Source organism: Ambystoma mexicanum, chromosome 4p, assembly GCF_040938575.1.
Source record: "Ambystoma mexicanum isolate Mex_15411 chromosome 4p, UKY_AmexF1_1, whole genome shotgun sequence".
Classification (NCBI taxonomy): domain Eukaryota; kingdom Metazoa; phylum Chordata; class Amphibia; order Caudata; family Ambystomatidae; genus Ambystoma; species Ambystoma mexicanum.
In genome coordinates this window covers 214925175-214952832 of record NC_090927.1, presented here as the reverse complement: position 1 = coordinate 214952832, position 27658 = coordinate 214925175, and the positions used below count along the sequence as shown (strand labels likewise).

General features: G+C 47.0%; 1 protein-coding gene across 1 annotated transcript in view; it reads left to right on the top strand.

Annotated features, from left to right (window-relative positions):
- Positions 1-27658, top strand: part of LOC138453150 (L-threonine 3-dehydrogenase, mitochondrial-like) — a 43803-nt gene that overhangs the window by 95 nt on the left and 16050 nt on the right. The window contains exons 2-6 of the mRNA XM_069605729.1: positions 5967-6167; positions 7467-7509; positions 16295-16365; positions 22308-22457; positions 22555-22727. Coding sequence (XP_069461830.1) covers positions 5984-6167; positions 7467-7509; positions 16295-16365; positions 22308-22457; positions 22555-22727 — 621 coding nt within the window. The 5' untranslated portion in view covers positions 5967-5983. The remainder of the gene's footprint in view (positions 1-5966; positions 6168-7466; positions 7510-16294; positions 16366-22307; positions 22458-22554; positions 22728-27658) is intronic.

Genomic DNA, 27658 nt, shown 5'->3' with positions numbered 1-27658 from the left:
TGCTTGCGCCATGGCTTTCTAAATTGAGCCACCGTTAGTTTGATTATTGTAGGCACATGTGGTTTGATGGCTTTTTTGACAAGGGACGAAGGCACACGAGGGGAGAGGGAGGGGGCGGGGGATACTGTGAAGAAGTCATGTGATGCGTGGTACATGATGGCGAGAGTCCCCGCGAGTTCAGTGCACGTGGAGAGGGTTGTCTGAAGCTGGAATGGTTTCGCCTGGGACAGGTGCCGGGGGGCAACAGGCTCGCCCTGGCAATTAAACGTTGCCGTGTAACATTGGCTGCGTTTCTGGTCCAGACCTTAGAAGGGTCTGGCGTTACGCACGAATACATCGCTGATAAGGGTAGCCCGGTGACGCTTGAGTCGATTTCCTCCAGCTTTTTTGGCTTGTCGTGGTGAGGAATAAGGGGCGCCTCGAACCTTCGACCGGCAGGCTGTAGAGACGCCCCTGGAATGAGAGCTCCCCGAGCCATTGAGCGCTCAGCCAAAATGCGGTTTTTACGCATCAACCGGGTCTGCATTTTGCGAAGCTCCTGGCTTTGCTGTGTCCTGCTCTCCTCTCCGTTGCAGAGTCCATTACAACTGGCTTTGCTGCAGCGTGGCCGGGGGGGGGGGGCAAAGAGGTGGCGAAGCAAGTGCTCTTTTGATGTATTGAGCGAAGGACGCCAGTCCCGTAACAATTGCCCATGTCCTAAGCCCAGGCACCATGGCGAGGTGGCTTTCAAGTCCCGCGAATTGATGTGAGGGTGGCTGCGCGTATTCAGTACCGTCACTCCCACTGGGGGTCCGCCCTAGGGGGTGGAGGTGTCGGAACTTAAGTGGAGTGGAAAAAACGCCTGCTGTGTAATTAATTATCCGCCTCACAAGCTGTTGCGTAGCCATTGACATCGGTTGGGCTTTCTCGGTCACCTTTATATGTAGCGCTTAGCCTTGTCTTCTGTGTAGCGCTTGGTGTTTGAGTGCGGCCGAGCGTGTGCCATGTAACCTGATAGCCAGGTCCGATTTCCAGAGACGGGCGTTTGCACGCAGGAGCTGCCATGTTGAAATGTGCCCCACAAAGCTTCAGACGGGCCTGCCTCCTCGCACATCCCAGCCCTCAGTCATCAGTATCATATGGCCAAGCCACATCACTGCTTGCAGGTGCGCCACCAAGACCCAGTCCGTGTGCAACTTCACCGAAGCGCAATCCAGGACTCTTACAAAGCAGCAGAGGTTGCTGCGCATACAGTGATCGAAGTGGGTCGGATCTAAAGGGTATGATGTTGTTAATTCCAAAATTAAGTAATCAGTCACTTTCTCTTCCTCTGGAGTACTGTGCGCAGGTAATGCACCTATGCATAGCAGGGATCTTGCTAATGTACCTTTTTAGAAATGACCTGCTTGGGGCCTAAAACCACCCCCTCTCCCCCTCACAAGCAGCCACACAACACTGCACCGCAGTGATGCCCAGTCCCATTGCAGAGAGGACTTACGAGCTCTGCTCCGGTTTAGCGTGCGTGGCTGGAATTGCTGCAGGTACAACTGTGGCAGAGCAATGGGGTGTGGCCACTGTCTTTTTGCATGTCTCTTAAGAGGTGGAAATGGTTGGTGATTAGGGGGGCGGGTGTGTAAAGCGTCATGCTATGCGGAGCAATGACTACAAGCAGGTGAACATAATTGACTTTCCTTACACTGTTTTGTTCAGTCTTGCTAACACAACTGATTTGTGAGCCTATATTACTAACGGGGGTGGTATTGAAAAACTGTTCGTAGTGACAGCTTTCCCAGATAGCCTGGCCACCTGGCAGCTTTTGTTCCCCCTCAACGAGGAGGGGAACTCAATGTGTGCAGGAAGCTTTGTAGCGGATTGCCGATTTGGTGGAAGTGCCCTAGAATAGCTGTGTGCGGGGGGAGGAGGAGGGAGGGGCTGTAGACTTTAGCAAGGAGTAGTGTTCTCCTCGTGAAGGGCAGAGCTAGATCGTTGTTGGGTGGGCACAGAGGGCTAGATGGAGCAGGACACTGGGTGTGGTTGAAGGGGGGGGCATACCTTGGAGATTTGCCACACGCTTTGGACTCGTCACCCTCCAAACAAGCTCCATATCTCCAATAGAGATGACCCTGCCAGCAACCCCGTCTCGCCCTCACAATGTTCGCGCATTCTCCTTGGAGATCACCCTCTAATGGCAAGAGCATAGCATGCTGGGGGCGTGGGCGGTAGTTCTTGCCAGAGTTCCAGCCCCTCACTATTTTGAAGCGTTGGCGCCACCCGCCGTTTCCTCTGCGTGTATGTATGTATGCTAGAGTCCGTCTAAGAGCAGCAATTGTAAATTACTGGGATGTATACAGCACACCTGTGATCATAGTGGTATTGTAGGCAACATTAAAACCATACAGAAAAACACTCCAAAATCGAGTGAAAGACGAGGATAAAAGCGCACATAAAAAACCCGACACTACTGGAAGAGCAATCTTTGACCAGTCTGAAAGATGCGTGGAGCTACGCGACATAGGGTGAGCGACGTACTATAATTTTCCGAGCTGCGGTCTAGGTTTCTGCTCGTGCGCGCCTCCGAGCAGATGAAGCTGCTTTCCCCGGCGAGCATGCGCGCGCGCGCGCACAGTGACGTTGCGTTACCAGCACGGGTGGGGTGACGTAGGATCTCTCCCGGCAGCAGCTGAGGCCGGACCCGGCCCGTCTGCTCTGCAGCACGTGCACACACCTTGCAGTGCATTGCTGGGAGCGGGCCTGCTCGTTCCAGTTCTCTCCCGGAGGGAGGCCACGGTTTGCATTGAACATGTAAAACTAGTCCCCTTGGGCGCCATGGTACCTGCTTTTCGCCGCACTTTGCCTGTCCTGGGGGCGCTCTTCATGTCTTGTCCTGGTTCTGTGGGTTTTTGTTTTGCCCTTTGTAGTTGTGCATGGGGCGGGCGACGTGGCAATCTTAGTGTTGCTTCAAGCTCGTCCTATCCGAACACTTGTGGGGCCCTAGTATTCCTCTTGAGGCCCTCGCAACCTCTCCAGAGAAGGGCGATATATGTTGAAAGCATTGGCAATGACAACCATACGAGCTTGCATAGACATGGAATTGGCTGGCCAATGAGGGCATCTGAGCACATGGTGGCAGCATCTGGGCACATGGTGGCAGTATCTGGGCATGCAAGAGCAGAGTCTTGCCAATGCTTAATACTCACAGAAGAGCCAAAAACGTTAGCTTTGCCAATGCTTGCTTCTAGCAGACCTTCAGTTAAGGACGCGCCTAGTGGTTGTACATGAAGAGGCTTAAGGCAGACCTAGTTAAGACCACTTTATTATAATGTTTTTATTACAACAGTGGTAGGTTCACAGCTACAAACAAATCTCAGAATTAATGCTTAGAAAAAAACACTGGCAGGCACTTGGCGTACAGTTTGATGGTAAGGTTTGATTAGAGTGCCCATGACGGGGTGTTGAGGGAGCAGCAACTGTGATAACGACCATATAGATTAGCATGGCCATGGTCAGTCAATGGGTGACCAGAACACCTGCAAGCTGTCCCTTCTAATGCCATTTTTGTCGTTCTGTATATGCAATAGTTTTGGCTTATGGGTGGTGCAAGCGCCACCTAATGGCCCAAACAAGTGTGTGTATACACCAACTTCTTTGTGTCTCCCAACGCAGAGGGTGAATAGTGTGGCTGGAGATTTGGAAAAACCATAGCCCCTGGCAATTGTATTGGTCCACCTTCAGCCTCGGTTTAGCCCGTTCCCTTAATTTTAGGGGTGTAAATGTTGCCCTTAAATGGGTGGGAGCGACCGAGGGGATCCAGAACCAAGCAAAGGTGTTCGGTGTTCTGGGCTCACCCAAACCTGAGAGAACTTTAAAAAAATGTTGGGTTAAAATCATGCATTTTTCAGCACACTTTCTGTGAAAAATTGGTAGCCAAGCCCATTTGCAATGGTTTTGTATGGTTACTCATCCAATAGATGAAAGTCGTCCACATTGCACAGGAGCATTTTCCAAGCCATTTTCATGATGCCTTTGCATACAATTTTCATGCCTGTGCCTATACACGTCCATAGAGGCTGCACCAGTATTGCCATGTAAGAGCACGCTCCTGTTGGCCTTAAAAGTACCAAAAATTCAATGAAGCAGTAAGAAAATGTGTCCAGACTGGACCCACCAATGTGGGCCAGTACCATAACTCGTGGTGTCTTCACCGTTGGTGCCCAGTAAAGATTGCCATGCCACTGAAGATTCCCACCAATGTGGGAACGGTCATCATGGGTAACTAGTACAAAATGCCCTATGCCAGTAAAGAAATGCCTCCAGACTGGGACCACCAATGGCGAAGGCAGAATAGTGAGACCCCCTCGGTGGTACTTAGGAACTGCTGCATTCGCCCTTGATTCCCCTTAAAATGCCCTGCCACAGTGAGAAACCTACTGGCCCAGATTGGTGGGTCTGCTCAAGTTGGGGCATTTGCAATGCCCCTTTCCCCCTTGTTGCCCAATAAAACGAATGCCATGTCAACTTTGTGTGTCCATTTATGACAACTATTCATGTCGCCAATAACCAAGTACTCATTGCTTCATCACAAATTCTCGCCCTCCCAACCTTCCAAGAAAAAAACCTGCAGCCCAGCTGGCGCGCACACATCCATCCACACGTTCATCAACGCTCCTTCATTCATAAACGCGCATCAGCATTCCACATTCACCCACAGAGTATTTACAAGCTCTCCAATGAATCGCCCACACCAGATGCACTTTCATCCATACACCCACTTGCAGATATAAACCTTCACACACCCCACACTTTTTTTTAAATTTTTTATTTTTTTTCCCGCCCTGCTCCAAACATAGGCCAGCCTGGATAGATATATATTTTTCTCTGCCAATATATCCAGACGGGCTCTTCTACATAGGCCAGTGTTTCCACGCAAAAACAAAATGGGGATCAAGCGTTACTCTTGATGGCAATAATACGCAACATTGTCATTTCCTGGCATTTCTCCATCCTCACTGTGAGGGGCGCAGGACACTTCCCCCCCCCCCCACTAACATTCTCTCATTTCACTTCCACATTCACTCACGTGCTCAAATTAATTACAAAAAATACTTTCTCCTTACTCCGGCCTTCCACAGAGACACTCTCGCTCCTGTGCAGCAGTAACGGGAAGCGGAGAGATTTTCCAGGTTCCTGTTGCCATGTGCGGGGGAGTCTCCCAAAGAAGGCCCGGGGAGACCTAAATGTGAAGGAGTACCCCCCCCCCCCCCCCATCCACAGGCACGATTGTACCTGCAATTCCCATAGCTGAATCTCCAATGCGCCAATACCAAGGCTGTACAGGCAAACGTGCCCCCAGCCTTGCATAGCCCAGAGCTGGGAAACTTGCACCCAGCCCAGGAGTGCTTGGGCACACTTTCCCTGGACTGGCTGTGGCTCCTCCATAATGGGCAGGTTGGTGCTGTTTCGACCATTGTGGAGGAGCGCCCCTGATCCCACTGCTTCTACATCTGCAAATTGTAGAGCGTGACTTGAGGCAGTGTGCTCGCTTTGGAAGCAAGACGACGCAGAGCAACACAGGTCGATCCCTGGGTCTGCGCTTATTAAGCGCGTTATAAATCATAACCCTGACCTGGGTGTACCTGTGAAATTTAGGCTGACCTTTGCAGTGCTAAGTTATCGATGGAAAAACCAATTGATTCTAACAGCAATTTATTGGGCCAGGCCTGCAATCCTTTTCGCTGTGCCATCTCAGAGGGGGGGGGGGGGGCGGGGGTGGCATGGGTTGCATTCAGACTTTGAAGGATAGTCTCCTTCTGCTTTCTTGTCCCTGTGTGAGGGTAATTGGAGTAGCAACGGAGGCCTATTTTATTCGAGACCATGTCTGTTCAAGTAATGGTTGACACCCACTATCCAAATGTCTCCAATATAGTCTCTTCTGCACTCCCCAACATTGCACAACCTGTTGATTGACTGCTCTTTGCTTGGGTTTGCAGATCCTTGGGCACCGAACATGGCAGTTGTCCGGACATTAACTAAAGCCATCAAGCATGTGCTGCAGAAATCGGGCTGTGGGTGCCAAACCTCTGTGGTTCCAGTCCGGTTCATTGGAGTTTCACCGCGCCAGGTTACATCTGATGCCAGCTTCCATTCTGTGTCCTTCTCGGAGACCGATCACCCCCGGGTGCTGATTACAGGTTAGTGGGAACCTCTGCATTTTCGAGCCACAATAGGTGGCCGCTCTGTTGCATGTGGCGGTTTCCTAGCAAGTGATGGTGGCGTGTGAGGGGGCTTCTGTCCACTTGTGCTGTTCGCTTCAAAAAAGCATTTCATGATGCAGTGAACCAATGGTCGCTAAGGCCCTTCACAACTCTTCTTGGGGTGTGAGTCACTCAATCCTGTCCAGCAGTGCCCAATATGTACAGGTGGGATGTTCATTGCCCACTTTCCTGTTGACCCCGTAGTTCACCCATCAATTTTCTTTAAACCACTAGATCTGCTGGCTAGCAGCAGTATTTTGTACTTTATTTATGTGTAGAGTGCTCCAAGGCATCTCTATAAATCTGTATGATGCTAAGTTTTCTCCTCCTATGTCCTTTGAAGGTGCCTGCTAAGGTGACACTTGGTCGTGGAGGCGGGGGTGCTCTGCCTCTGGTTTCTTAGTCCCTGCTAGAAGGCCCATCCAAGTTACGTGCTAAACCCAGCACGTTGATGCAGGCTTTCCTGCGCTACGTCCCTGTGGCGTCGATGTCGCAGAGGCCCTGGTTGGCATTCTCCTACCACTCCCCTTTAGTTCCAGCCCCACGCTTGACTTCTAGTATAAGCAGCTTATGCTTGAGGAAAAAATACCCAATTTTGTCATCCCTCAATGCTTTAAAATATAGAAAAGCTGCTAGAATGCTGTGGAACTGAGGTTTTAATTGCCGTTACCTTTTAGTTGGTGGGAAGTGCAAATCCCCACCCACTGTTCCAATCACCCATCTATCATTCCAACTCCCATCAAAATATGCACTAGCCTCTGTCTAGTAAGAGTAGGTACACTGTGTAGGCGAGACTTTTTATGCACGCTGGTAGCGTACAACATGACCTTTTACCACTGTGAGAGACCTCCTTGAGCAAGACCTCAACAATGAAAGTGTAGTTTAGTAGCTGTTGTGTACACAACAAATGTTGCAGATCTACCAAAGAAGCACCCTTAACCACTGTCAACTGGTCGAAAATAAATTTCCTTGGGCTTGCGTGCGGAATATCCAATTCCCGTATCTCCAGAAATCTGACCCGTCGACACATTTTAGTCCCTGCACTCATTGGGCAGTTAACGTTGCAGCTTTGGAGGTTTTGGTCTTGGGTAAGTGGGGGACAGGGGATTTCTTCAGGGCCACTTACTTGTATATTTCATGAACATTGTGTGGCTTTCCTCGTTGGCTTTATTTTTCCAAGCTGGCATCAATGTCTTAACATGTATCTAATGCCTTGATTTGCATCTTTTCTTTCAGGTGGTCTTGGCCAGCTTGGAGTCGGACTTGCCAAGCTTCTAAGGTAACATCATCCATACATTGGGCTGTTTTTCTTTCTCTGTAGCGACCCTGGGCCCCCGATGACTCTGGAGGAGTTTGATGATCCCCTCCAGAGGCCGGCATGAAGCGAGGTGGCTAGGTATTAAGTTATCTCGCCCTAAAAGCTGCACTAGGCTGGCCAACTTTATGTTGGCTTGCGAATGCTGGTGCAAGGCATACATTAGTTTGCAAAAATTGATTAGCAGAGTTTGTTAATTAAATAGCAAGGTTTTAATGATAATTTAGCTCAGCATAAGTTATTTCTACCCAAGACATAAAATGAGCTGCACATCAGCATTTTATTTACATCTGAAGTAAAGCATTAGTGAGGTGTGTGTCTGAAAGTTAGCTACATGAATGGATGGACAAAAAACGCTAACAGTGTGTGGCTTTGTGCAGTTGGGTGCTGTCGGTGTTGCACAGGGCACTGTACCGTATATTGCGTGTTAGGAGTTTAACACAAGTTGCTGTCTGTGGTTTGGTGGAATGGCTGAGCGGCCAGGCTTGGTCTGGGCGTTGGGAGGCGGGGAGGGGATTGGCTGTAGGCAGGTACACAGAACTCTTGTCAATGTTATTCGGTACAAACCATTAACGCCCAACGTACATATTCAATTGCATACATATAAAGAAAAAGGGCAGCAAAAAAGATGAAGCATAGGATTCTATCTGCCCCCCCTAGACTTTCACAAAAGATCATACTTAAAAACCTCCTATTGAATTAATTATTCAAATCCTTGCTTCTGCACACTTACTCACTCACTCTATTCTTGAAGTGTGATTTGTAGCCACTTTTTATGGACCAATATTATCCTCCCATACCAGCAGAAGATTCCCGAACACTGATTTATTTTTTACATTCAGAATCCTTAAAGATCAGAAAGAGGAGGCATATGAGAAGGTGTCACTGAGATTGTTTGAACAGCTCAAGATACAGGATTTAATGCAATTGGCGCAACATGATCACAAGAAGCCAGATACCGAATGTTGAAGTTTTCATTTACCTTGTAGATTACGCTGAAGTTTGAACGTATCAATTCGATTTATTGAAATCTAATTTGGTCCTGAAGAAGGGATAGTTTATTCCCGAAACACGCTGAGCTTACTGTACTATGAATACACTAGTATGTTTGTATTATTAAAACACTTTTCTACATGTGAATTTGTAAATATAGATCAAATTAATATTTGCATTACTGTCATAATTTTTAAAGAGTAATAGATTGCACAGATTAATAAAACATTACAACTATTGACCGATTTGAGTGCAGGGGATGGGAGTGTCCATCAATTGAAGACACTTTGCACCTTTTTTTTTTTTAGCAATTATCAAAACGAGTTTTCTCCCTTGCATCCTTGAATATCACAAACTTTTTTCAACTCAAATAGCACTTCACCACAAAAAAAACAGGCTAAGGTGTGCATATAACCCTCTACATACTGTTTGGTTTCTGCTCCAGGACCTCGAAATGTATGCAGGAACACTGGCTGAGCCTACCGTTCTATCCCATGCACCTTTTGGGGGGCAGCCAGCCGCCCTGTCAGAACTTGTTTCTCTCAGGCCCTCTGTAGAACAATGGACCGGCTTTAAAAAAGTATAGCCACCATTTTGAGTCAATGGTGACCCTTGTGTCCCCTACTGCGAAAACAGCCTGTGATGAGTCATGTAAAAGGCACACTGCCGCCAGCCTAAAAAGAGGGACTTGTCACGGTAACCATAAGTTAATGGAGAAGTGAGAAAAGGGCGACCGTGGGCCACATAAGTCTGGTGGTAACCTGCCGGTGCTACTGTTGGGTTGTTGATGGACTGATGCACACCAGGTCAATAAAAGTCCCAGCCACCCAGGATATCAGGTGGTGGAAATTGCTAGTTCCCTAGGAGTCCCATAGGGCTACACGGGAATGTGGACTCTGGAGCACTGGCACTGTTGCTTCTGGCTTTCCTGGGCTGTTGTGCTGGGCAGGTCTGTCCTGCGGGGCGCACAGGCCCAGGAAAGCAGAGTTGTAGTTTGCCACTCCGGAAAGGGTGAGGGTATGTTGCTACTGACACCCTTATTTCTGGACTGGCTAACTTTGTTCCTCTCAGCATTTCCCATAAAGAAAGTATAGTTATGATAAAGTATCCCCCTACCTTGGTAACCGTGTTAACAAAGGGAAAATAAGACACTTTGCTGTGTGCTACTTCAGTGAAATGTAGATCACAGAAAAGATGGAGTAAAGCATTACTCGAAGCAATATATTAAAACAGGTTCCCAAAATCACAGTAAATGAATGTGTGGAGAAAGGTTCCCACTCTGGAGAATCGATACAAATCCAAGAGTCCAGCAGAAAGTGCAGGAAGGGAAGTCACTAGACATCTCTCACTCGGTTAGTAAGATACTCTATTCTATTTTTTTAATCCATTCTCTATTAGATGGGCCGTGGACTTGGCCAACATTGTTCCACACAACCTCTTGCTGCTATCAGCAGTGTATGGGACAGATGATTGGAACAACAACCCTGTTACCCTTCCTCTGCCCCAAAACCAGATTACAGTGGTGAGAACTCTGTGTATCCCATCCAACTCCTATCCAGTTTATGACCTTTTTCCCGGATGCTTCATCACCTCCCATTTCCGCCACATATACCAAAAATCAGCTTTCCTTTGTCCACACTTCCACCAGTTTGAGCTCACCCCCTGATGCATCCTGGCTAGCTTGTCTGGTGGTTGATGCCATCTGTAAGGTATGCCTGCCACCTACATTGCAATGAAGTGATACCTTCTGTCACATGCAAGACCACAGTGAATCTGTCATCAATAAAGAGATCCCTACCCGCCACTCACCAGCGGCTCTGCCAGCAGCATAGATCAACTCCTTGCTACCATCCTTGGAGATGTCATTGAGCATTTGTATAGCGCTTTTTTACCAATGGTATGATTCCAAGGTGCTGTGGGTTGAGTGCCCTTGGTGGACCACAGTCCAGGTCAGTGAGCTTGGGGTCCTTATTAGGTAGCGTGTCATGCAGGTGGTTGGGAAACGGAATAACTCTGTACACCAATAATCTGTCCAACCCAGGAAGAAGGCAAAGTCCTTTTTGCTGTTTATCAATTGTCTAAAACAGGGAGTTAACCACAGACAGCTACGGATGTCGCACAGAGCATTTAATCAATACTTTTATAGTAATAACTCATATGTGATGTCATAGTACGTGGCAAATAAGGAAAAACCTACGAGGATTGTGGTTGGCTCAAGGGGAAAATGTAGGGATCGGGTGGATGCTGGGTCTCTACAGTCAGGTGGACAACTCGTGCCTCGCCCCCCCCCCAGTGCAAGTCATTTTCAAAAGTTATTAGAAACACAGTACCTAATTGGTTCTCAAACTAGAAGGCCCTTCATTATATGGCCCTCTACAATTGGTTGGCATGCTCATGCCATGTCTGGAACATTCGGTTTACTAGCAGCACGTACGCTCATACCCCTGGTGCCAGGAGGTGGACTTGATCTCCCCACCCAATTAGCCCAACATATCTTGTGTCTTCTGTCCTGCCAATTGTCTTTGAACTTTAGTTGCAGTACCCTTGTGTCTGGGAATATATGAGAGTACAGACTTTCACTATAATTGTTCTTGCACTCCACTATATTTCCATCCACCGCTCACGTGACCATGATTCTGGTCTATTCTGCAGTATTTAAATGAATACAACCTGCCGTTCTTTCTTTGCACATCGATAAGGATGAATCATCCTAACGTTTATTGCTTTTGAGAATAGATAACCGACCTTGGCTACAAGCCAGATAGGCTCTTCCAGGATTTCAGCTTATTCATGCTGCGACAGAATTCTCTGCCTTATTTATTCTTCATGGGTTTCAGTTTACTAAAACCTATGACTCAGATGGCCAGCTTCTATACAATGGCGGCTTCGCCTACTGTCTAGTAACTACGTATAGCCAGCTTCTATGATCACCTCTGTCTGTACAATGGTCGCATTTCTATAGCACTTCCTTCCTTTATGCATATTAAAGTTTACTCTATTCTTAACTTCGTCATGAGTTTCTGCCAGATCCATACATTCTCTTCAGATAGTTCAGTCACGCTCATCTCTTGTGACGTCACTGGCTTCTTTAATTCTTTTGCATATTCCTTCATGGAGTTCCTTCCTCAGATTGTCTCTTCGGGGATACATTTGATAGGGTTTTCTCAGCTGATGGCTGGTGTCAAACAGGGTGCAGTCTCTGACTTTCAACATATAGGAGGCAGGGGGGTGGTATTTCCGGCAGAGGCATGCAGCTGCTCCTCTGCAGGGGAGTTGAGGGGGGGGGGAAGAGGAGTTGATTTGATCTGGCAGAGCAGGTATAGAGAAGGTGGACAGTATGGAGAGTTTTGTGTTGAGGCTGGCAGTCCGGTCTAGGGCTGTTTGGTGGAAGTGTTTGGACGGGGTGTTCCAGAGCGTTTGTGAGAATGCAGTCTGGGCTGGCTGTGGTGCAGGGCGGGTTCAGGAATTCTGCGATGTCCTGTGGAGCTCTCTGCTGCCACTATGGCAGTTCAGGATTCTTTTATTTTGATTTGCTTTGTGGGGGTATTGAAGTTTGCCATTTGCGTTCAAGGCAGCGGTAATGGGTCTTTAAGTCTTCAGGTGTGGGATGAACCATATGAGGGTAGGTCCTTCGCATAAGGTAGTGGACTTGTGGGGTGTTAGGAGCCATTTAGCCAGGAGTAGAAGAGCTCTATGGGTAAGGGCTTAGCTGTGGTTGGGAGTGAGGGGAGGGTGCTTTGTAGCACCTTGCTCTAATATTTGAACTGAGATGTAGAGGATGGCTGGGGGGGGGAATGGTGGCAGGGTAAGGGGGAGAAAGAAAGGTATTGCAGAGTGGTCTGTCCAGATGAGCGATTGGAGGGGGTGGTCAGAAGAGCTGAAAATGGCATCTAGGGTGTGACTGCGTTATGCGTGGGTGTCCTCTGATATGCTGGGTGAGGTTGAGTGCCTCTAGGCTGTCGACCAGGGGGTAGAGTCATGGAGTTGGGGAGGTCGAACCAGATGTTGGTCTCCTAGTAGGGTGAGTGCCGGGTGGTTAACTAGAATGGCTGCTAGTGAGTTTCATAGGCTGTTGGCAAAGTGTCTTGTGAAGCCTGGGGGTGGAGGGGTTGTTGTGGAGTGATTAGTGTGTAGTCTGGTGGGAATACCTGTGCATTCGCTTGGAACCCCAGTCAGTGAGTGCCCTTTTCAGGATGTATCTGAAGATTGGCCATGTCCCTATTTAGAGGTATTGCTCCAACTGCTCACATGTCAAATATTGTCCTGCTTTTTTTTTGTACCCCCATCTTGTACAATTTCTGAAACACTGATCATTTTTATATTAATCACGTAATGGTGATGCCCAAATACATCTCGCCAGACTCGGCCACATACTCCACAGCACTGCCAAAACTGTATGTTTGTGATTCCTATAGGGTATTTCTCACTTTTGGGACCCACAGTCATACTACCAGTGAGACCGCAGAGAGCTGCATTCTCCAATGCTACCCACTGTTATAAGGTATGTGGGTCGAGATGGTCTACCAGTACCCTCAACTGGGCTGAATGAGTCGGTGAATCAGGGTAGCCTACCCCACTCTTATCCGTAGGTAGTGTGAGGGTGTTGTATACATTTCCGGGGTGCCCCCTTTTCCATAAGAATCTCAACTGGGTCCTCCTTACCTACCTAGGGAAGTCCTCTGGGCCTACGCAGGGTCATCTGGAATAGGGAAAGGAACCTTGGAAGTAGGGCCATTTTCGTAAATTTAGCTGAGCCAGCCATAATGGGATTTATCCCACCTCTGTCGATCGTGACAAATCCTATACGATAATGGCAGGTAATTTGCCTCAAAAAGCCGCTTCAGATTCCTCACTTAGACCCCTTGTCCAACAACACAAATGGGACTGTGGTGATTCTCCTGATCCACTGCACTAGTCATGAAGAGTAGAACCCGTCATGAAGAGTAGAGATTTGCTCATTGATTTTATTTTAAACCCTGATAATACGCCGTAGGTTTGGCGTTACAACAGGATGTGCCATACAGTCTTCCTTGGATCAGTTACATGGAGCTAGGTGTAAATCCCCAAAAAGCACAAACAGCTTTCCCTGGACCATGATACTCTCATCCATCCTAAAACTGTGGGCCCATAACTCTATCACCAGAGCCTGTAAGAGTGGGTGACAGAGGCCATCCCTCCCAGGTACCCTGCGAGAACTGGAATGCCTCAGATGCTAACCCATTAACCAACACCTGGGCAAGGAGTACAGTTCCTCCATTCTGGAGCACTGCCTTCATGAATGTTCAGTTGATGTGGTTGAAGGCTTTCTCTGATTCAAGGGAAAGTACATATGCCCCCTCTGCGTTGGTCCCCTGGGATGCCAAGAGGTCCAGTGTCTTCTAATTGATCTCGCACAAAGCCTGCCTGGTCCGGGTGGACCAGCTTTGGGAGAGTGACCTCTGGATACGACTTAAGGGCCCTCGTAAAGGTACTGATATGGACCTCCAGGCAGTAGAGAGTTGGGTCTTTTCCTTTCTTTGGGTATAGCTGTAGAATTCAAGAAAGTTGGGACTTTTGCCATTGGTCTTGATGGCATTGAATACCTTAGTTGGATGGGGTCGCCAGGTGGAAAACTTGGAGAAAGCTGATGTGAACCCATCTTCCCCTGGTGTCTTAAAGTGTAAGATGGCTAGCCATTTTAACCTCTTTTGACCCTAAACTCAGCATCTAGGGGGATCCATCGCAGCTGACAGTTTTGGGAGTACCATTGCATTTGCATATTCTGTGTGGGGGGGGGGGGTCTGAAGTGTCACCCTCCCTTCCCCCGTCCCTGGTAAAGTTCCCTATAAAATTCCATGTGCTTGTGGAGAATCCCCTCAGTATTACGTACGAGTTACCCGTAGCATCTCAAATTAGTTTGTCCCCGCCTTCATGCTGGACTGCCTTCAGTCTTTTAGCAAGCATTGTCCCTACTCTCTCCATGTTAGTACTACCTCTGCTTATTGAATTTCATTTTTCGGTGCACCACCCACAATAATTGGATGGCAAAGACTGGGCAGCGGCACAGCTGGCCTTTATTAAATGTTGGCAGCTACTTGCAGATTCTGCTTGCATTCCTGGCCTCCGGATTGGTCAAGTCTGTTCTGCAGGTCTTAATGCAATCCTAATCATAGAGCAGAGCTACCTCTGGAGGCTAACTACTGTCTATGGCGTCGCAGACAATATGAATACATACTATTGATCACTAGTTTAGTTAGCCTTGTAAATTCATTATGTTACAGAATGGAAAGCAAGAGACTAAGCAGAGCGGTTGCCATAGTAGGCAGATAACTGGCCCAACCAATTAAAATATTGTTTGTGGCCATCTCACTTTTAGGGTAGCTGTTAAATATAAAGCAACAGGGTAGAAAAGACAGGATGACCAGGAGTTTGGGATCAGCTCACAGGTTGAGCAATGTTGCACAGATATTAAGGAGGTGCCTCAACCTATAGTGACAATAGACCTCAATAGTAATGGACCTCTAACCAAAATGCACTGTTTTATTGTACATATCACACATACTGTATTAACTACTAAAATGATTTTCAATTGTCTTCATCTTTACTGATGGTCTGATCACTATTTACACATTGAAGTGACTAATTCATTTCTGATTGAGATACAGTGATCTTCTCCGCCATTGACTTGTGTTTGCATGTTTGTATTACTGCGGATGTATTCATTTTAGTGTTTTAATACAGTAGTATATATGTGTGGGATATGTACAATAAAACAGTGCATTTTGGGTAGAGGTCCATTACTGTTGAGGTCGTCTTTTGTTACTATAGGTTGAGGTGCATACTTTGTCCTTTTATTTGTGTGTAGGATTAGGGATAGGCATTGTGAGACTAGTGCACAGATATCAGCAGGTCACCATACTAGGGTTAGGCATTGTGAGACTAGTGCAGATATCAGCAGGTCACCATACTAGGGTTACCATCAAAAGCATTTGCCCATGTGAGCATGTACATTTTCAAAAGTAATCTCTCATAAATATGGTGCATCTTCCGTAATCCAATATAGCTGACACTGAGATTTAGATCCACTAACCTAAATATTACTGAACAACATGGAGACAATGCAGTGTTTTACAGCAGCGATAGTGTAATTATACATTTTTTTATTTTTTTATTTTATATATAATGAATGGAGCTGCAGGACTGCTTAATGCCTACTGGTCTTTGCCAAACTGGATATAGTTTGCTTAATCAAAGATTAACCCCCCCCCCCCCCAACCACTTATTTCAGATTTACAATTATTTGAAAAAGGAATAACCTTTCTTGGCTAGCATTCCCACACAGGTTTTTGGCACTTATTAGAGAGCTGGAGAAGAGTATTGCTGTTCTCCCTCAATGGAGAAATGAGGGTGGATAGCTGAGGCGAGCTGCACTTTATAACAGGGCAGGGTGATTTAAATAGCTAGATTTGTCTCACGAGTAGAATTGCATCGCAAATTGCTGTGCGACACTGCTTATTTTATGTCTTGCTGATATTGTTTTTGGAGGGTTGGTATTTGCATTTTTCTTTTTCCTCGTGGTTTTCATTGTATATTTTAATTTGCCTCAGGCTAACCTGGTTCAATATAGTAAATATTATTTTGCATTGGTCTCTGCTTATTGGTTAAGATTTTGCTACTTTTGGTGTGGATGTCCTGAAAGTGTAACTAGCTGGGCTGAGTGTACTACCATGTGACCAGTTCATGTTCCTCTAACTGTCCTTTGTGGCTTGTATTTCAGGAAACAATTTGGGGACAGCAATGTGATTCTGTCTGACATCAGAAAGCCGCCTGACAGTGTATTCTACAGTGGTAAGGGGAAGATAATGTATGACTCATCTTGTCTGCAGCTGTACATACATTTCAATGCCAGGGGTATATGGCAGATGGAGATGGGTTGCTACACAATATACAGGATTACAGCTCCAGAGCATGTCAGATTATGATTGAAATTATGCCTGGCTCACGTCTCCTACAGGATTAACGTTTTAGATGGTTGCACCCTCTGTCCTCCACAACGGTCTGAAATTTCCCATTTCTGCTCCATCTTAAATTGTATTGTAGTAGTCATTTAGACCACATTTCACCCTTGTTGAGCAACAGTGGTTTCCCCTCCCAGTCAGAGTACAGATCACACACAGGCAGGATCCATCACTAGGCTTAAGACGTAACTGTCATGCAAGGAAAAAAGCAGAAACCGGCCTTTCTCCTGTTGCACCTCTGCTTACTAGAACACCACGCTGGTGGCAATCTGGACCAAATGTGCTTTTGCATTTCAGAAATAATTATTTTGTTCTGTTAATACCTAGATTCCCTGCATCACATACCAACCCTCCCCTTCAATTTGCACATTGCATACCACACATTGTAAACCCCTCCCATCCCCCCCATATGTTGAACAGCAGTTTACTTCCTCACGTGCGCTATATAAAACCCACATTCATAAAATACTTTGAAAATTGGATGTATACTGGGATATTGAAGCTGGTCTATCTGCTAGTGACCCTGAAATATGCTGTTGGGTCTAACCTGGATAATACTGGTGAGTAATGGGCCATTTAATCACCTTAACCCAAAGCAGGACCACCACTTATATAGTGAGTGCATGTTTATACGTAAAGCACGTTTATTGTACAATCCTCTGGGAAGGGGCTAGATGATGCTGTACAGTTGGTCTCTCTGAACCACACAAGTGACACATTATGTACATTTTTGCAACAGTTAAAACACTCCCATATATTTTATTACAACCCCCCCCCCACATGTGACTGGTTAAGACCTCTATGAAAGAAATCCAATCTTTCTCCAATTCCCTATTCTCATTGGTCATGATGATCTTAACTGGCATTTTCAGTTAATGTGTACAACGCACCCTCTTGTTGTTGGTAGGTTGTGACATCATCAGAGTTACACATTCACATACAGAAGTCCCAACTGGCCTGAGACCTCCTAACCCAATAGTATGTGGTTTGCACAAGAACTTCAAACAACACAAGAGGCAGAATAAACCGGTTCCCTTTAAACTGGCAATAACCATCTCACACACTCTGTCTTGCTGGTGTCTCCGGAAAACACTAATACGACTACCAAATCAACAGGCATGGCCTCTGGTCACACCATGAGAAATAAATCGAAACCCAGGAAGTATGTTTCATGCTGGCCTCGAGCGTCACTTCACCCCAAGTTGATTGGTCAAAAGCAAATGGATGTATCCCCCTGAACACTAATGATGAGCTCCCATGCACTAAAACCCTGGCTGGTTGCTGGTCATCTGCTCAATGTCGTAGCTAATCATTACCTCTCCTTCGGCCACCAACCCTGTAAAAACAAGTTTTTCCTAGACACTAAAATTCACCTTCCAAACAGATGTTTAACCACTTTATAGAGGCCACTATATTTTTATTTGTAAATTCCCTATATATTGGTGTGTGCATGTTTACTTACTACCGTGTCTTCTTCACAGTTGGTTTTCTGTGATGAGTCCTCTTCATGCGCAGTATGAAACCCTTATTGGGGATATGGCCAGCACGCCTAATTCTAGGTAATATTACTAATTAGAGCGATTAACTGTAGTGCTTTCCAGGAGGGAAGAATTTAAATCGATTTAGGCTGCACAGGAGAAATAAGTGACTCTGGCATAACCAGTGACACTCAAAAGTAACATACATATTTAGGTTTTCAAAACTTGTGGACACTCCCGTCCCATGCACACCTATTCTGCTGAAGGAAGTTCAGTCTGAACGTTTAGGATGCATAGTTCATGGGCAACTTTTTATAAAGATACTGAATCCTGTCAGTATTTTATTTAAAACTCATATAAATATTTTCCTTAAGTACAACACATCATGAAACATCATGAGAATAACATAATAAAAAATACAAATAATGTAATTTGAGGTCTACGTGTTTCGCAATATTCTCTTCTTCAGGAGATGGAAATCAACTCTTCTTCAATTTCACTCTATAAACAAATATGAAAGGAAAATGTCAGGTTCCTTATTATACTTCATGATTTTTAGCAATACTTCACCTCATCGTTTCACGTGATGTGGAACGGAAGTCGTCGGAATGCCTAGTGCAGTGGGAAGGCACTAATATGTAAGTCACCTGTGAATGACATGTCAGATAATTCTGAATCTTAATTATGCTTGCGTTGTCTAATTTCAAGTCAGGTAAAATTAAAATAATTTACCTTATTACGCCTCTTAGGTCGAGCGTGTAGTGCAAATTTCGTAATTGTTGTTTCCAAGGTGTGTAATCTCATTGCGTCATGATTAAGCGGGATTCAATCTATATCGTTTCGCCTGTGGGGAGTATTCGTATCTTTTAGTGGACTTATGGGCATAAAGAAAACGTTAAGTGAAATACTACTTACACATTGCTGTAGCTTCTGTTTACACTTACTGTTGTTGGCACACTGTTGTTGGCACGTCGTATCTGGTACGTCGTCAAAATCTGGGAATAACGCTAGTACCTTTTTAACCAGTTGTGTCAAGTTTTAATCACCTGTAGAAGCTTACATTGTGTGATGAGGGCGTGCGGCAGTGTACAGTGGAACGCTGCCAAATGTCTGTGTGAGCGTTGTTTGTTGCTCGGTGATGGTAATCAATCGTTGCTAAGCAATGTTGCAAGTTCTAAAGGACGTGATGCGGTCATATCCATTACGCTCCAGGTATTATGAGAAATGTAGTTAATAGATTGTGAGCTGGTGTCCTATGTCGGGAATAGGCAATTCGAGTGAATGGTATAAGATTATATGGGTCAAATTGGTATTGGTCCACTTCATCAGTTATGTGATAGTTTGAATCTATGTGATTTTTATATTGCAGTCGGTTACAATTATGTTGGTATATAGAAACTCCCCATTGCCCATCTTCTAGGCACTTTGTAGCACACCATATCTAGATTGTATTAATATGCGATTGATTTGTTACATCTTGCTGCGCCTGTGCAACTAAAATGTATCAACTTAAACACATTTTGCGCATATAAAATTGCAACAACTTCGCAGCACCCTCAGTCACAAATATGGTGCGTGCAACGTGAGCCCCTCTATCTCAATGGGATCTTTCCTGATACCCCCACACTTGGCATTGTACAAACTGGGAACAGCTTGTGATTGGCCATCCTGAATTTTGGGAATTCAACTTGGGCCTATCCAGGGATTGTGTAGTGTGAAACCTGCGTAACTTCGGAACCATATAGGTATTGTGCAGCGGAAATGTATTGGAGTAGATTGGAATTGTGTAGCAATAAACCGTGTTTCATTTGGCGTTCACAGCCTCGGTCCACTGATATTCTGCAAATTGGCTGTGTACTGGGATTTCCAACAAGGGCCGTGTAAATTGCTAGGTCTAGAAAAGACCCGGGGCTACGCTGATGTTGGGACTGGGGGCTAGCTAGTCTTTTGGCTGTAGCTCCTGAGATTCTATCCGGGGCTAGAACCAAAAGATCAGGGGCTATAGCCCCATTAGCCCCCCCCCCCTAGCAACGCCCCTGGGCGTAGGGTTAGAGTAAGCTACAGGGAGCATATTGAATGTATATCAAGTGGGAAGAATAAAGCACCACAGACACACTTTATGGAAAGTGGTAGTTGTGTAATATCAGATTTGGGTTATAACGATTCCGCAACCATAAAATTGAGAATGTACTGGTGTCTGCTGGTCAATCTGAAGTGCTGGGATTGTTGAACTGGTAGCTACTAGTAGCTGTAAAACAAGTTCTCTCTGGGTTGCATTTGGCCTAATGCAACCTGCAAGTATATTGGGGGCAGAGGATGGGGGAGGGGATGCTTGCAGTTGGCCATATTAGATATAATGGGAATGTCAAAACGCGGCCGTATGATCAGGAGATGTGGGGGGTACCATATGGCAGTCATACTGGGTAGTATCATGGTTGTAAAATTACAAATGCACCAACATGGTGGAAATGGGCGCATACTGGCATTGCAGTGGTAATGTTCTGGGGCTGTGTTATAGGCTGTTGACCCGCTGATTAATGGGTTATTGCTTAGAATGGTGTGCTGTGATTGTCAAATGTGTGTCTCACATCACGCGCATGCATGGATTTGCGATATCCTTACTGTGCAAACTGCACATGTACTGAGGTTCACCCAAGTTTACACCCGGGGCAACCTTTATGGATGGCGTGATGACATGGTGATTGGAGCACTCCCAACGTGTGCTGGTGTTACTTCGAAAAGAGGCACGTTTTGTCATGGAAGCGGGGTTAAGGCCAAAAATGTTCGGCCATTTGCTCTAGCTATTAAGGTGCAAGACCTAATTTGCACTGTCTTTGCGCCGGCATGCAGACCGAGATTGTGTGGGTGTTTGGGCCAACACATTGGCCACACTTGTGCTGTTAGGCAATAGTATTTTACAAATAACTCGGTTTTTTTTGTCATTGAACTGATGATTCTTAAACATATGAAAATACTGATCTTGTGCAAGAGAAGGGGCGTCTGCAACCTTTCGTATTCCCGATGTTTTGGACTACGACTCTCCTCGTCCCTAGCCTTCATTGTCCAAGGGATCATGGGAATAGTAGTCCAAAAGATCTGGAAAGCCAAAGCTTGCACACTCCTGTATTAGAGAAACCATTGAGATGTGGACTCTTCACTGGTGCTTCAACTCTGGCTGCTGCTCCCACACTAATTTGGCCATTATCCTGCTGCTGAGCCAGGCAATGTGCCTGTGCCAAGCAGGTTTGTTGGTCAGCGCCCCAAGTCGGGCCTGGCAGCAATTGGCTTGGGGCCCGACGTGCCACCTCACTAGCCTGCAAGAAAGATCCTGCAGTATACAGTGTGCCCCCATGTGCAGTTTATTTGGCATTGTCGTCATGCTGTGAACTTGTTGGCCCCCTTTTTTGACACACATGCTGACGCTCTGTGCGGCAAGGGCATGCAGGCTGCAGAATAATAGGCAAACTGGACGGAGTGCAGATTAGCAATGGTGCAAGAGGTGAGGTAGAAGGTAAACTTGCCATGACTTTGCACAATGTAAGTTAATAACTGGACGTGAAACCGCTATAGGTGGCTATCCTGGCAATGGTGTGCTAACTAGGCCTAATGTAAATGTACATCAAAGATGGCAACACAGAATGTTTAGCCCCATAGAGTAGCATTGCCACCTTATTGAGCAGGGCATATTTGCACTTTCCAGCTTAGGCAGGCGTAATTACGTTGTCAGGAGTCACATTTAGGGGTGGGGTGTGTCGGGGTACAGACATAGTAGGAGGGCTGCCTATAAAAGGGCAATGTGTGATGCCAGAAGCACTCCTGCAGAGGACCTTCTGTGCACACCAACGTTTGTGCACCTGCCCTCCCATCAGAATGTAGGCACTAAACCATGAAGTCGCTGATGACCCCATCGTCAGCGGTTTTGTGCACTACATTCTGATTGTAGGGGCTGCTCTTGGCTGCAGGGTGACTTAACAGCTCTTTATTGTTGTGCGGCAGCATTGATTGTGTGTGCTGGCGGACAGAGCACTGTAGAGAAAGTAGCCAGGCTGAGGTGGGGGGGGGGGCAGGATTTCAGAGGAGGGGCTTGGGCCCCCAAATCCTCCCCTAGCAACGCCACTGACGATGAGTAGCATGGGAAGTGTGTTGACCCCCTATTTCTTGATCCAGAAGAAAGGGCAACTTAAGACTGATCATGGGCTAGCTCTGTGGTCCAATGGAAATTCTGCTTGCAAACCAGCTCTCCCCACCCTAATCTCTCATTGTATTAATGATTCCTTCGATTCTTTCCCATCAGGGCCCTTCATCTATTCAGACATTCTGGACTACAAGAACCTCCGTGAAATTGTGGTCAACAATCGGATCACGTGGCTCATCCATTACAGCGCCTTGCTCAGTGCTGTGGGAGAAGCAAACGTTCCTTTGGCTAGAGCAGTCAACATAACCGGTAAGCATTTTTTTGTTTTCACCTTCGGTCACGTGGGATGTGATTGATCAGTCCACTTGCTTTGAGTACTTATGATGTATCTTCTCCCCCCCCCCAGGTTTGCACAATATTCTAGATATTGCCGCCGAGCACAGTCTGCGGCTCTTCGTGCCCAGTACGATAGGAGCATTTGGACCTACCTCGCCCCGTAACCCTACCCCCGATCTTTGCATCCAGAGGCCAAGGACTATCTATGGTGTGTCTAAGGTCCATGCAGAGCTCATGGGAGAGGTAAGGTTTCACAAATGTTTAGCTAAAATTCTTATCTATTCAACTTCAGCTGTCATTTTAACACATGTTTGATAACCTCCAAGAAATTCTGCAAATGTGATCCACCCTGGAGCAGACTGCCCATTGCAAAGCCCCCAAAGCTGCCCCTCCCCACTTCAGGCAGCAGCACTACATTGCTGAGGATTTTGAACTGGAGGGCTGCCCAAGAACTCTGCCAGGGTTGCTGTGGCATCCCGGTCTGCTCCAGAACCTTATTTGCCGAATTCTCTCCCCCCCCCCCATGTTCCTTTTGCTGACCTTCAGTACTTGTGTTCTAGGTGCATCACGTCTTCTCCAAGTGTCCATCCCGTAATCCCCCTCCCCACCCCAGCCTGGACTTGTTACTCTTTAGCTTGTATTTAATTTAGATTTATTTTAAATTATTTTGTATATTTAACTTACAGTGCACTGCCATAATGGAATTGTCTAAAAGTGTATCCCTGCATTGTTTTTGGTACCATTCTAAGAGGTTGTGAGTGGTCTCCAATCCATTTTGTAGGGGCACTAGGAGTTTAAATGCCTTTGGAGTCATGCAAGATGTTTACTTGTTTGTTCAAGAAGTTGATTGTGCAAAATTATAAGGTGGCCACCCTATAATTATGGTGAAACCTTTTTAAATAGTCTTTTCTGAAAATGATACTGACTCTATGGTCAATTTTCCAAAGAACTGCTGCTCTATTGTCACCCAGCTGGACATTTTGGTGAAAATACTTTAAATGGGTCAAACTTCTGTTAGCACAAAATCCACTAGATGGATTTTCAACAAATGAGATGAAGGTTGGGCACAAGGTGTTGCATGCTGTGCCTTTTGTTGGTCTAAATTCTCTCAGTAGTTTTTAAAATATTCAACAGAGAAAGGCCTGGCACCCTGCTCCCAAGAAACATCTCGTACGGTGCATTGTGCCTGAGAGTTTCCAGAAATTAAAAATGCCACTTTTTTTCTCGATGCAAACGATAGCTGAAAAAGTGCTCAAAATGATATTTGGAGGGGAAAGGGGCAGAATCCTGTCAGGGCATAGATGGGGGGAGGGGGCAGGGGTTCACTGGGAGAGGGCTTGGGAGCCTGTTTGGGGCAGATGCTTTATCTCTGATCCGAGGACGAGGCGGTTGTAGGAGGGAGTATCCTGCAAGAATCTTGTCGGATTAATGTCAAACGTTGAGCTTGGCAAACAAAATGAGTCCTACAAACCAGAAGGTGGGAGAGGGCCTGAGAGAAATGCGCAATGGAAGGGGGGGGAAGGGGGAGGGCAACAAAAGGGTAGAGGGTGGATACACAGGATGGGTGCCAGTGGAGACAGGGAAGATGTTTTACACGAGTTTCCCCGCTACTGAAGCAATCTACAGTCGCTGCGTTACTATGGCAATTCTGCATACTCTGCGTTATCGCTAGCATTGACTGTGCCATGCACTGTTAGCGCAATAGGTTATTCGGGGGTTGGGGGGGAAGCTGAAATAAGTTATCTGGGGGGCGTAGGGCGGGATGCCGGGTTGGGGTAGCTAACAGTTTATCGGCCTCCGAAGCTGGGCCATAGTCTCTCTTTTTTTTTTTAACCTGCACAGAGGTGGGACCTGATAGGCAGGGAGGTCTGGGCCCATTCTTGCAACATGCACAATGTAGACTGTTGTGGGCCCTGAGGGCGCAGACCCTCTTTTTTTCATATTTGGGTCACCATTGCCAGTGGGCCCCACTGCAAAGACCATGAGCACATGGATACACAATGACGTCACAGGGAGCATCAATGGTAGGGACAACACTTCCCACTGCATGAAAGGGTTTTGTTTTGATCAATCGGAGTACTAATATATATATATATATATATATATATATATATATATATATATATATCTGGGGCTTGTGAGATCTGCTTAGATCACATGCTGTGCATAGGCCGACATCTAGTGGAAGCTGCGGAGTATTACAGTTTGTTTTTCGAAACTCGAAAATGGGCGTTGACACAGGGCGTGCCAGTAATACTATCCCTAGTGTGACGTCCACTGTACCCAAGATCCCTCACGCGTCTAGGATCCTCAGATTGTTTTTTTTCCGCCATACTGGTCGGAAGCATTTTGCAGAGTCCCCTGGCCTTAGCCATACTTTTGCTAAAAATTTAAAATAATAATCTATTGACATCCTTCCCCACCCAAACGTCGAACTTCGACACTCGATGCCGGCTGGAGAAGAAATCGACCGTCGGCTGCTGCACGACGGATTTGGGCCTCGGAAGGCTGCTGGCCTCGGCCTGGGCCTTGGAAGGCTGCTGGCCTCGGCCCTGCAAGTAGGGAGAGTGGGGGGTGGTACATACTCTACACTCTTGGTATATAGGTACACCTTATACATTTCCTACACTTAACAGCCCGCTGCCTCAAGGTGCGTATGGAGGGTACCCCTTTTCAATTCTGCCCCAAGTGCAATCGCAAATATCCTTGGGTCGACAGGCACGCCACGTGTCATCTCTGCTTGCCGAGGGACCACCCCGAAGCCAACTGCAGAGCGTGTAGTAGGTTTAAACCTAAGACACTTAAGGACCGTTCGACGCGTTGGGCCCACCACGCCAGGCAGGCGGCCATGGCAGCGGAGGGTGCCTTCAGGGACGGCAGCGACGCCGTACTGTCGGACGGCGAGGGCATTACGGCGTCGAAAGACAGCCGAGCGCAGGTCCCTGACCTCGGAAGGTCGTCCGGCAGGGCGGCTATGGGGAAGACCCCCGGCGACACAAGCGCTTCACATACTACACACACTAAGTCCAACCGAGACTCGACGACGTCGAGTTCTCGGAAAGAGGCACAAACAGAACGGTCCGATTCGGTGTCCTCTGGGCGCTCTCGATCAAGATCGCCGCATGACTCCAGGCAATCATCCACTCTTGCCAAGAGTGCCTCGCTCCCTAGGCTAACAGAAGTTCGATCGTCGGAAGACGAAGACGACTTCCACCACCAGGCCGCGCTCCAGGAGTCGGAGCCCGGGAAAACATTTTTCCACGCACGGGGAGGGGGGAAAACAGCAGAAGAAACAACCTTTGCACTCTTCCACACCTGTGAAACACACCACTGACCCTAAACAGACAGACAAAACCAGGTCTGCTGATATGTCTAAAACCAGCAAAGCTACTCAAGATAAATCCCATAGACTTGCTGAGAGAGTCATTCCCAGTTCCAAAAAATGGTCCAGTGAAGACATAGGGTCATGTCAAGAATGTCTTCTTTGGCTGATTTTTATGATAAAAATCCAGAACATTTTCTCTCGTATGATCCACAAGGGGTGACACCCTCAGGCTCTACTGATCCTATCCCCCCGAGTAAAAAGCCCCGGTTTGAAACTCCGATGAGGTCAGAACCCTTCGAGGTACAACCATACGCAAGACCATACTCACTTTATCAAGGAGAGGCTTCCTTTGGTGAGGACCAAGAATTTGGTATGGTAGAAGAGCAAACCGGGACGGGCTACTATGGGGATGATGAGGACCAGGAAGAAGAAGAGGAGGACCCGGAAACATACAGAGTAGATTCCCCGGTAGAGAACGAAGCCCCGGTTACCGACTCCCCGGTCGATAACCAACCCCTCCTAAATGAGGTTCTCGCACGCGCAGGAGAACATTTCCACATTGACACCCACGTTGTCCAGGAAGAAAGGGACTTCGCAGAAGAGTTAGTGGGAGAAAGGAGGCATGTTGCCCAGACCATCCCTATCCTTAAGTCCATTCAGCGGAGAATAGATCTGTCCCTGGTGAACCCGAACCTCACCAGAGCAGTCAATCCCAGGGTTGAAAAACTTTTCAGGGCGGCCCAGTCTGTCCCTCTCTATATAAGAGGACATCTGAAGCCAGATTCCCTAGTTGTCACCAACACTCGTAAGAGGGCTGGAACACCCTTGTCATCGTCCGAAGCTCCTCCCGACAAGGAGAGCAAAAAAACTATACGGTTTCAGCAGAAAAGTAGCCTTAACGGCCGCCTATCAAGCAAGGATTGCAAACTCCACCACCCTGTTGGCCAGCTGCAACTGCCATCAGTGGGAAGAAGTCGCGGCACTCATAGCCTCTGCTCCTGAACCTTTAAAGGGCCAGTTAGCTCGGATTTCCGCAGAGGGTAGAGCCGTGTCTGGTTGCATTTTGAAAGCAACCTTCGACGCCGCGGACAACGCAGGCAGATTGATAGCGGGAGGCACTGTTATCAAAAGACATGCGTGGTTACGGCAGTCTGGTTTTAAGGCAGACACCCAGGCATCATTATTGGACAAACCGGTGGAAACCGATCTGTTTGGTAAGGCGGTTGAAGACGCATTGAGGAATGCCAAGGACGAATACGAAACACTCAAGTCCCTTGGCCAGTTAACCAATAAACCCCCTAACCAGAGAGGGAATAGTAATTTTCGTCGCCCACGCGGCCAAAATTCCCAGAGAGGATCTACCTATTCCCAGGGGCAGGGTACACAGTGGAACAACAACCAACAGTCTACCCAGGGTTACGGCAGGGGTAATAGGAGAGGTTGTGGTAGAGGCAGCCCCAACAAGGGAGGCGACACGCCTCCACCAAAGCAGTGACGCTCAGTTCAGGGTCCCTAATCATGCAACCCCAGTAGGGGGACGCATTTCCAACTTCACCCAGGCTTGGGAAGGGATCACATCAGACAGATGGGTGCTGTCAACAGTATCCACAGGATATTGTATAGAACTACTGCAGCGTCCCCGGAACCATCCTCCGCGACAGAGTACATTCTTTAGAACATCAGAAGCTTCTCCTCGAGGAGATCGCCATTCTGCTAGAAAAGGACGCGATATAACTCGTCCCGGAACACCAGGTAAACCAGGGTATTTATTCAACTTACTTCCTTGTGCCAAAGAAAGATTTGACAATGCGCCCAGTATTGGACTTACGGCCTGCCAACAAGTATGTCA